At 27.5% G+C, this 12,415-nt stretch overlaps 1 protein-coding gene across 2 annotated transcripts in view; it reads left to right on the plus strand.

The window, feature by feature from the left end:
• Positions 1-12,415, plus strand: part of LOC107164053 (frequenin-2) — a 139,891-nt gene that overhangs the window by 106,281 nt on the left and 21,195 nt on the right. Inside the window, exon 7 of one of the 2 annotated variants that reach the window (XM_089218840.1) lies at positions 11,974-12,070. In XM_089218840.1, coding sequence (XP_089074966.1) covers positions 11,974-12,070 — 97 coding nt within the window. The remainder of the gene's footprint in view (positions 1-11,973; positions 12,071-12,415) is intronic. The other variant, XM_089218839.1, reaches the window with a different exon arrangement.

Genomic DNA, 12,415 nt, shown 5'->3' on the forward strand with positions numbered 1-12,415 from the left:
TTATAATAATAATATTATATCCATGTCGAACTGGTAATTCTGTGATAATGAAACGTAAAAATAATTCAACAAAATACGACTGGTGACAAAATCATTGTAATATTACATATGAAAATTATTTTCAAACACTCGTTCTATCGCTTTATAATAGGTATATCAAAATTCGCACACTTTGGCATAAGATGAAGCGCAAAAATATTACGAGTACTTCCTCAAAAATGTTACGCTTTAAAACACATTTTTTCAAGGCCTAAAATTATATGCAGTAATAAATTAAAAGTTTGCAGTAGTTTTGTACATTACTAGGTCTATTATTTCAAATTTATTGGTGAGTGTAATTAGATTTGCAGTATCAACATTTATGAATTCTAGGCACTGCATGTATATAGTAACCATTGTTTTATTATTGTTACGTCGTCTTAAAATATAATTACTAGGGTATATACAATTTGTGGCTGGGTAGCAGTATTATGTTAAACAATTCCCACCCGGTCCTAGTTTTTTTTTTTCTAAAAAAAAAAAAAATAAAAGGTATAATACAAATAATGTATGGCATATTGGTAGATAATGTATAGTTGTTTTCAATGTTTTGGATAATATGAGAATAGTATGTGTGTAATTGTGTTGATAATTATCAACTTGATGAATTAATTACTAAACAAAAAAAATTGCTCGTTAATATGAAAAAGACTTTAAAATAAATATTCAAGTGCAACATAAATGTTATTTAAGTATAATTTATTAGTTATAGAAATTAAACAATTTACTGAAATAAAAAATTCAACTCTTGCAACTTTAGCACATATGTATATTTGTATGAATTACACGTGGGACTAGTCAAATGTTTCATTTCCCGACACTATTGCGATCTGGGGGTTCTAGGGTACTTTATATGGTCTAGCAATAAAAGTTTGAAACGTGGACAATTTATATGATCAGGTAAGACTTTAGATCGTAGAACTCAGATACTCTACACCAGTGGTGCCCAGACAAGTTATCGTGTAACTAATACAACTTCATATGCTATTGTAGGGGAGGTGTAAATTACTGATGCCACAGGATAGCTTTTAAATTTACAATATAAATTATAGTCTATAGTAATTAATTCCCATAAACATTGATTTAAAGGTGAGTATAATTATGTAAACTGAAAATAATCATGGAGTGCATCATGAATATTATTTTAAAATAAAAGAAAAATTGGTGAGAGGGTAACTTTTTTTACTGCATGTACCCTCAAAATACCTCTCAACGACACTCCTATATAGGTACTATTATGTACAATATAAAAAGTATGAAGACTTGAACAATTATATTAAACATGTTATTAAGTTTAAATATAATTTGGTATACCTATCTAATTTGATAATATAATTGTAATTTATAAATAAATATTTTAACATCAAGTGATGCTTGGTTTTAAATTATTTTTTTTAAATATGAGCCTTAGCAGGACGTCTGGCAGCTGTGAAACATCTGAAATTATTCTTTATTTAATTATCTTAAAGGCACAATAGATGTTTTGCGCATGTGTCTCCACTCGAATTTCACGCTTTGTGTAATTTTTGCGTATGCACGCGTTGCGAGCGTTGCTATGTCGACAAACGGTATCATTTACTGCATTGGATGTTTCATATCAAAAATTTTAGAATTATTTATAATATATATAATAAACATTTTTAGTTGAATTTTCAATATAACTTTTTATTATGTTATAAAATTATAATTTATAAATATATTATGGCACCAAGGACTGTTTGTTTGTTACCAGCTAACCTAATTATTTAAAAAAAACTTTGATTGTTTTGGTTCGTACTATTTAAAACAACTTTAATATACTTTTTAAACACGAAAGAAATAAAACAATATTAAAATCTTATCAAATGTTATAAGATTATATTATAATTATTATTATACACTTATATTTACATACCTAATATATTATACTTTATGATTTTATGTCCTAATGTATGAAATAGTACAATGTGTCCTCGTTTTGAAAGGAACACTTTGGGCAATTTGGAATTGGTTCCGGAAAAAATTACTCTCATAGATAACTCTCTAGATAGTTTTTGAAATATTATACTAAAATATACTGCATTATGAAATATTTTATGCATCTGTAATTCTAGACAGTTCTAAGTGAATAAATGGGAAAGACATTTTTGCTAGTTGGATATATCGTAATGACAAGGTTGTATTATCATGAAAAGTTTTTTTTTTTTTTTTTTTTTTTAGGCTTATTTTATACTTATTATTATAAAAGTTACGGGAAACAATATTCAAATGTTGCCTGTAGATAGCCCAGAAACCAATTCGAAAATTAGGATCCAACTCGTAGTCATCCAAAATTTTTACCAGATAGTACAAATCATTCTAGTTGTGCATTTTAAGCAATGGACCATACAAAGTGACCGTTTACCGTTTACCGGGTATATCTACGGTATAGCGTTGCGTATAAAAACATGTGATTTACCAATTAATTAATAATACCAATCTATATAAAAAAAATTACTGTAATCTGTGTTCACTAACATAGCTAAATTTATTAATATTTCAAAGCCATCATTGTGATTGTGATAGATAAAGTACCTATATGAATGTATTTTGTGTTCTCCTTATAGGTTATGCAATATAATTTGATTACCATTTAGCATTTGCATACGTCTCAATTTTTGTGTTTTCTTTATTCATGTATTGATTTTAAAAAAGTAGCTTTTCTGCTGAAATATAAGTATTCTACATAAGCATAATTTCTGCTGAGGTTAAAATTATATTCCACATATATTTGATTATTTTACGGATATAGGCTTCAACCGCTTCAAGATAAGGTGAAACTTTAACACTTAACCACATGTCTATCTATTAAATTATTATATTGTGCTCTTGTCGTATACTAGAATATGGTTATACTATCTAAGATGCTGTTAGTGATTCAAAGCAGCTGGAGGTGTCTAGTATAAATTGTTGCGGTTTATTAGTTATTTTTACAATATTTCTTGTAAGTATTGGTTATACCCCAGGAGAGCTAATATACTATTATTACTTTATAAATATATAAACATTTAAATGAAAATAATAAAATTAATAATTTATGTTGAGTATTTAAAATTTATAAATCTATAAATCTTCAAATTATTGCCATATTTATTGATTTATTTTCATTTGTAAACAATTCCTTACTCAAATTTGAATTTCATAGGTTCAATTAGGTCTAATTAGGGATTTGTACGTAGCGATTTTATTTTGATAGGCTAGTTTCGAATTAAGGACTGAGTGAAGTATGTGGAGTCTACTATTGACGAACCTCGAGTGAATGTCATAAACAGTTGAATGATTGATAGATCAGAAGAAATATTACCACTGTTAATTATACAAATAAATTATTCTCAAAAATATATATTATTTTCACTAAATATTTTGGATCCTAAACTTTAACTCATTATCAATAAATTACGATTGATATTTATATAAATACGGATTATCTCATGAAAATTTTCTTTTTAAAAGTAACATAAGTCACTTAAACTCCATAACATGGCAAGATTTAAATAAGTCAGGTCCTCATGGGAAACATTGCATTGTAGTAAGTAGAACGTAGGTACATGTTTCGTTTTTAATTTACATAATGCACTACTTCAACAAAAGTAATTAGTTTATCTTTTACAGAAAATGACGATAAAGTTATTATGTGAGAAAGAGAGAAAATCAGAGAAAATGTAATTTTAAAGAATCGTTGTGCATGCTCAGAATAACTCAAAAAACGAATCACAAACCTAATATTTATGAAAGTAACTTTCTGTTCATAATTATAAAACTTACATAACTTTTTTAAATTTTTGAATTGTACGATATTTGTGTATTGTGATTTGGTATATATTTAGTTATAAACTTATAATCTTTATACCAATTTATGATTTGAAATTTATCAAAAATTCACCAGAATTAAATTAAGTCATACCAGTCAGTTTAGTCTATAATTGGAATGCAGTGTAATAATCTCGAATTTTATCATATAAAAATGTATGTTGTGATTATAATAATAAATTAAATTGATCTCGTTATTTCACCATCCATTAATTTTCAGTCAAAAATAAAAAAAAATTGTGTTTAAGAACCTATTTTATTAGGAACTTTGGAATTAATCATATTTGCAATTATATCAAAAAAATTAGATAATGTTTATTCTACTATTTTTTTTTTTTTTTTTTTGTCACTGATATTTATCACATCATTATTAAGAGTTACTATTTATTATGCAACACTTATGTACTATAACTTTATATTGTAATATATTATACGAAAACGACATAATATGTATTAAATTTATAAATTTTTAATTTAGGGACATAATATTTTAATCTTACACATAAATGTAAACAAATTAAAAATTATGTACAATAATATACATGTGATAGCTGAGTCAAGTTAAGTCGTTAAGTGCAGGTAAAGTATTTTAAAATTGTTGATATTAGATAGCTAGGTACCATAGTGATGTGTTTTAATTACTGCTATAATACGCGTTTCAAAATATAATTAATCGGTTATATTAATATTGTTTATTATATATTTAGTGTAATTTAGGGGCTAAATGAAAAATGTAAGCATTTTAATTTGGTATTATTTTGTCATTATAATACGATAAAACACTAAGTATAATTATTACGATCAATAATGTCGACGATGATGACAAAAAATCTTTCTGAATTTGAATACGTATTTACAAATGTACTTAGGTACACACTTCGGTTTTAAATTCAAACTTTTAAGGGTGAAATAAAGTTTTCAATTACGATGTACATATTATACTAAAATACCCTCAAAGTCGTTAATCCATAAAACATGAACCTAGTGTGTTTACTTAGTCTTGATAAACAGAATATAGATTAGGCGAAAATTGAACAAGTACTAGCACGTCATACGGGTGGTATAATACTTACAACTTACATACATAATATATTATAATACACCTAAATTATACTGCCCTGAAGTATTTCTAGATATATCTCAGGCTTTTGAACGCGTTTGGAATGATGGGCTTCTATTTAAAGTAAAACACTTTCTCCCTTCCCCGTATTATTTAATCATCAAATCATATCTTATATCGGTCGTTTTCCGTTCGTCAAAAAAATAATTATTCATCTGTACAGTATATAAAAGCTGGAGTTCTCCAGGGTAGTGACCTTTATAATACCTTCGCCGCTGATATACCTACATCAAACCAAACTCTTCTCGCCTCATTTGCTGACGAATCAGCAATACTTACGTCAAATAAATTTTCTGATATTGCATCTCAAAATGTACAATCGCATTTAAATAAAATAGAATCTTGGTCGAAAAATTTGAAAATTAAAATCAATGACGAAAACCCCACACAGGTGAATTGTTAACTAAACAAAAGAGAATGCTCCTCCCCTAAAGTTCGATAACAAACCAATTCCACTTCACCAGTCAACCAAATACCTAGATATAACTCTGGATAAAAGATTAACCTGATAAAAATACACTAAACAAAAACAAAAACAAAATAACTTCTACCACCATCTACTTAAACCTCTACTGAAATCAAACTCGAGTCTCAAAAACAAACTACTCCTATACAAAGTAATCATCAGACCAGTATATTCACACGACATCCAAATTTGGGGCCCAGTAAAACCCGCAAACATTCGACCTATTCAAGCCTTCCAGTTAATTACCCTGAGACTTATCACCGGTGCTCCATAGTACTTAACAAATGTAGTCCTCCATAATGACCTAAAAATACAATCAATAAATGGGCTTGCAAAAAGCCATTACAAAAATTTCAATTTAAAAATTAACAAACCACATAAGCCCTTTCATTAAAAATATGTCCTCTCTTACATTACCACAAATTTATCGTCGATTAGAAAAAAAAAATTCTGAAGTTGTGTTATGAACAATAACAAATAATAATAAATAAAAAATATATACACCTAAATCAACGAAATTATTTTGCCCACAAAAATACTTTCCTTTCTACAGGTACATTAGTGTATAGTATGTCTATAGGTATATATTTTATTGAACATTAAGCGTATATAAAATACCACAAGGAATTAGTTAGATACTGCGTCATGAATTTCCGTGTACATAAAAGGAGACAAAGATAAATCGGCACGGAAACTTTAATGGTTTAATTATTTTTCGAATTACCAACGTGCTATAAATTTACTTTAAATCCAGTTGAAATACTATAATACGTATATGCATGACTAGATTTCTACGATACTTTCTCCAGTTTCTACGCCTTAACAGTGACGTTTTACTTTACAAAAATTCAAAAACTACCAAACACGCTGTAAAAAACCTGTTTTTATTTTGCACAAAAACGCTGTCTAATCATTATTATAATTGGCCAGTAAACTTATTAGTTAAAGATGTAAGTCCATATATTCGTCCATAGAAAAATGAACTGTGGACAGACAAAATCGGGAACTTATGAATGACCTCTCAAAACAATATTTTAGTAACAATAGTTACAACTACTCTAATTTTTCTCGATTACTTTGATATTTTAGTAAGTATACATCACTCTTAACCTAACTTAAAATATGACTGTTAACATCTCAATTTTGAAATGGTTCTATAAATAGGTATAGTGTCACAGATTTCTAATACCCTCAAATATTTTTACCGGGGAGGGGGGGGTAAAATAAACCTAGGATATTTATACCCCCGGTAAAATTTTATGGGGGGGGGGGTAAAATTATCCTAGTATATAATTAATGATCTGTTTAAAATATACTAGAATATATTTACCTCCCATTGAATTTTTGTAGTAGATTATTTTTACCCCCCCCCCCTAATAATGTATTTTTAAAGGGGTAAAAATATCCTAGAATATAATCAACGAACCGTTTGTAGTTCAAAAATAGTTTGTCATAGGTACTTGTAATTTGCATCGAATAGACATTTGCTATTTATTATACAATTTGCAAAATATTTGGCTCATTTTAAGCTATTTAGAATTATTTTTTTTCTTAGGTTTTTTTTCATAGTTGTATATAAGTATCTATATGTTTATGCTCAGTTAAAAAGTATGAAAATTTAATACAAGATTCCACACAATTCAACACGTACTCGTTAAAGTATTTTAAAAATACACAAAACATAATATGTACCTACCAACACATTTATTATTATTTTTTGTCAATGATTGATGTAGTTTTGACCAAATAGTAGATTGATTTAGAGAAATAAATTATTAACATATTTTGCATTTTATCATTGTCTCATAATGAAAAGGTTTTAAAGTAATTTGTGTAATTGTTCATTGAATCATTTGTAAGTTAAAGGACATTGAATAATATTTTTACTGTAAATACTAAATCATAAAAAGTTTATGCAATAGCCAGAAATTCAATTAACTTTAGTTTAGAATCAAAGTTTTTGTATCCAACTTGATTGTTAAGTATAATACCGTACATTTTATTTTGAATTGTATAGTTGTATTTTTATTCTTATCATAATATTTAGAGACAGTCACGAACATGTTGAAAATACTGTTTAATTTTTAATAAACAAATCAATATAATAATAAAAACACATTTTTATAGGGGGGTAAAAATATCCTAGTATAATAATATAAATAAAGTTTAATTTATCCCAATATATTTTTACCTCCCTGTAGAACAATTTTACCTATGGGGTAAAAATAACCTAGTATATTTTTACCACCTCTGGAAGCGTTTTACCTAGGGGGTAAAAATATCCCAGTATATTTTTACCACCTCTGGAAGTGTTTTACCGGGGGAGTAAAAATATCCTAGTATATTTTTACCGCCCTGTAGAACAATTTTACCGGGGATAAAATTAACCTAGTATATTTTTACCGGGGGTAAATTTTACCTAGGATAATTTTACCCCCTTATAATTTTACCGGGGGTATAAATATCCTAGGTTTTCTTTATTCCTGGAAAAAATATACTAGGATATTTATACCTAAAAATATCCGGGGGTAAAAATCGCCTGTTACAATAGCAAGCTATTTTAGATCCATGATACTTATTTTATTTTTTTATTTTTTAATGGTTAGGGCTTCGACAACTGAGGTCATTAGCCTGGGGAACTGTAGGGGAAGGTATTGTAAGGTTTTAACTCGTGGGTTTTTTTGGCAGAATTTTGAATGGGCACCCGTGGGTTTCTGCCATGCCCGATTGGGGGCCGGCGGCCTCTCTCTCCAGACATCGCGAAATCCCAAAGAGCGATGCCACCCGTGACCGAGATTCGAACCGGCGACTGTGTGCGTCGCAACAGACGCCTTAGTCCGCTCGGCCACTCCACCCCCACTTATTTTATTGTTAGTCAGGTAGGTATACCTATTTAATAATGTCTAAAAGATATGTATATTATGATTTATGAAAGTGTCTTTCGAAAGCTAATTATAGAAAAATATCTGTATACTATTGTACACCGTTGAGCTAAGTTGAAATCCATACTGGTATTATTTGCAGTTTTAATACAACCAATAAATTAATTTAGTTAAATATCAATTAAAAATATAACATTAAGTACATATGAAAATTGACACGAGAAATCTTAATATCAATTCTTGCTGAATTGGTTGTGGCGGCTTACACTTTATCATCTCTAGATATATATTACATACGTATGGGTATGACCTCTGTGGACCGATAAAAATACGACGCCATCTCAATACTTACGTCTTACATACACAATAAAAAAAATTATATAATTTAGCTTGAAGTATTAAAGTCTTCACTTAAGTAAACTGACACGAGTGTTCTAGTAAAATTTTATTTGCGCTACATTACGATAAAAATTTAAATTGCGTTTCTTATATCATAACATGTTAACTAGGTATTGGCTTAATATTTTATGATATAATATATAAACAATTATAAATTATATTAAAGATTAAAATTAAAACGATTGTGAAATACAATTTTTGATAATTCTACCATTTTGAAAAGAAAACATCGTTTTTCTGTCCAAAATCATAACTATTGATGAAAAAATTCTGCAGAATAATTAAATGGACGCTATTATACCACGTACCTAGTGGTATAAAATAATGTGTATTATTTTATTTTTGTTTATCCATTATCTTCCCTTCTTCCATTACGGCTTCACAGTGATTTATGTGAGATAATAAAATAAAAACAAAAATTCGAACAGTATAGGTACATATTTATATAATATAATATAGTAGGGACTTTATTTTGGTATCGCATACCGGTATACATTATAAAAATAATAAACCAAATATGTTATGTGACGGGTGCAATATTTTATTGGAGAGAGATCTTTTTTTTTACATTTTATTAAAATACAATAATTTATAATATTTTGCCCTCCATATAGGTTTTGAATAGAGTAGATAATCAATATTAATACTTTATAATATGCTTCAATGATGAATTTAACATATTTTATCAACAATAATATAATATTATAGTCAGATGTACCTACTTTGCACAACAAAAAATAGAAAAATAGAAGTATTCGTTTTGATTTATATAGTTCCTGTACTGTTAGAAAATCTTTTTATTTTTTTTTTGAATTCAAACAATTTGTATTTATTTAATGCTACTATAAATTTAAGATACTGTAATTGTCCTTTTTTTCTAGTTATTATTCATTAAATTAAACATAATAAGAAACTATTTTTTTTATAGTCTTGAGCTGGTATAATACTAAGAAAAAAATGGAGTTACGTACTTATTTTTTACAAATACAGGAAAAAAACTGGAATTTATTGTAAGAACGCTATGTAATGAGAATTTTTATCACTTGCTAACTAATAATACAATGGAGTTGATGATCAAATCTTTTAAATGTATCCTAATTAGGTTTTGTAACATTTTTTAAGTTACGAAAAAAAGTTAAGCATGTTCAATATGACAGTTGGGTTTCATAAAAAAGAAATCTTTATATTGTTTATAACATCCAAAATTAAAAATATACTTAAAATGTGAAAAACCGGCCCACAATTAAACCGGAATAAATTGAAGGTTATATACCTACACAAGACATAGTATGATGTATTAAATTTTAAATAAAACACGCTGTGTTTAATACCAAACTCAAAATAAACGTACATTACTATTAATAAAATAATAGTTGTATATATATATATTTGTCGAGATATGATAAGTACTCTGCATTCGTGTATTAGAACTGGTACAAAATTATAATAATTTCCATGGACATAAATATTCTGTATGATTTAATTCGTTACCAAGGACGGATTTAGAAGATGGAAAATAAAACAACCGGGTAGGGCGTAGTATATTAGGTGTAATAATATACAACCATAATATACGTAAATTAAATACTAAAATCAAGCTAAAAAAAACTATTTCTCTTTTTGAGATTTATGAAACATTTTTTTTACAGCGTAATAATGATTCAAGACTTCGCCATCAATTTATTATGATATACGTAGGTACGTTACTAGTTATGAAAATAATCGAAGACTTGCATTAAAATAAGTCGAAACATTATCTTTTATCATAGACGCAACCAGATCTCAATTACTTATAATTGAATGTTTTGTACAGTGCTACATTGTTTCGTCGTTTGTAAATATTTGTATTTAATTATTTAATAGTAAAGATAAAAATATAATACGTCTATTGATCTATAAAAATATAAAATAAAATACAATTGAGGAAGTCTATATTTCTGAAAATCTCATTGAGAGAATTTACTAAAATAATGATAATTGTTACACCAAAAGAATCAGTTTGTTTTATACGAATGTTGATAAAAAAAAAATATATGAGTAGAAGCGTTCTTCTCATAAAGCAGTAAAATTCGTATACGTCATTAGTTAAATTAGAGAAAAATCTATAAAAACGTTGTAATCAAATAGTATTGATTTTGTTTAACATACATAATAGTAAAAATAGACTATAATACAAGGTTGTAACTCAAATAATATGAAATATATGTGTGTGTTTGTATAATAATATCATTGCAAAATATAGACTACGGGAAAACGTTTGCTTTAAACGTGAATACAACATTTTTCATTACATATAGGTATTATTCTCATATTATTATTATTATATTATATTTATTATATTGATTGCATAAACCTGTATAGAGTACAATGTATATCTACAATGTAACTTGCATGTTTAATCATATAATTATTGTGGCAATGATGTTCTGCTAATGTTACGATATCTGTTTTACTGTACACATCAAATATAGAGCATTATGTATAGTGATATCTACGGGATCGATCACTGTCAACATGCATATAATACAATAATAATATGGTTTGATCCTATGTAATGTTAATAACTGACTACAATAATTTAAAATTTGACGATTTAAATTTTATATAATATTAATATTTTCTTTATGTTTTCTTAAGACATATTTAAAATTGAAAATGTCTATTAAAAATGTCTATATTACTATTTAATATTCATGAGGTAATATTGATATCATACTGAAGGTTTCCACGGAATTTTGTAGTCCACTTACACAGCAAATTCGTGACTAGCATGAATGTTATAAATTATGATCTCCTAGAATGTTTTTGTCAAATGAGCAAAACACATCAAAGGCGTACCCACGACACTTACGTACTTAAATAATTATTGTACTGTTCAGACAAAACATAAATTATACCTGGCCCATAAGGTGCTAGACGAGATATTATAGTTAAATCGATTTCCGTTTAAATTAGCGTTTGTTCTGTGATGTGTAGGGAACATTACAATAACCATACTCTCAAAAATTAAAACGTAGACAATATCGTCCCGATCCACCTGCTTTCTGGCCTAACGCGTTACGCAGCGTATACACGAAATATATTAAAAACCTTATTATGGTAGTCCACGATTATAAACAATAATAATAATAATAAAAATGATAACAATAATACAAGCTTTTGAATTTATTTAAAATAACACTATGATAATATTTTTAAAAACTAAAAATATTAAAACAACGTTTAATTTTTGATTTCAGGGGCTTTTCGTCTTTATGATGTCGACAACGATGGTTTCATAACCCGAGACGAGATGTACAACATCGTAGACGCTATATATCAGATGGTGGTGAGTAGGTACCTACTAAAAAAAAAAACTGTAGAAAATAGATAAGGTGGTGAATAGAAATCATTTTATATATAATATATATATTATATTAACGCATTTTTATGGCGTTCAAGCTCGTAAAATATCTGAGTTTTTCAATTTTCGAGTAATGCGTATTATTATTATACCAACCCTATCTCGATATCACGCACAATGGTGTTTTTCGATATTTTTTCGCCATTGTCTGAAGTTCTGAAGCGAATGCTTTCTGGGAGGGTACGTATATGCGGAAAAGTAACAAAAAACGTCAGAATCGTTTTCCGTAAAATGTCCCGATTGTTGGAAAAATAAAAAGACAGTTTTTGACCAAAGAG

The sequence above is a fragment of the Diuraphis noxia genome, unplaced genomic scaffold (genome assembly GCF_037042655.1).
Source record: "Diuraphis noxia isolate RWA-SAM2 unplaced genomic scaffold, SU_Dnox_SAM2 contig0002, whole genome shotgun sequence".
NCBI classification, from domain to species: domain Eukaryota; kingdom Metazoa; phylum Arthropoda; class Insecta; order Hemiptera; family Aphididae; genus Diuraphis; species Diuraphis noxia.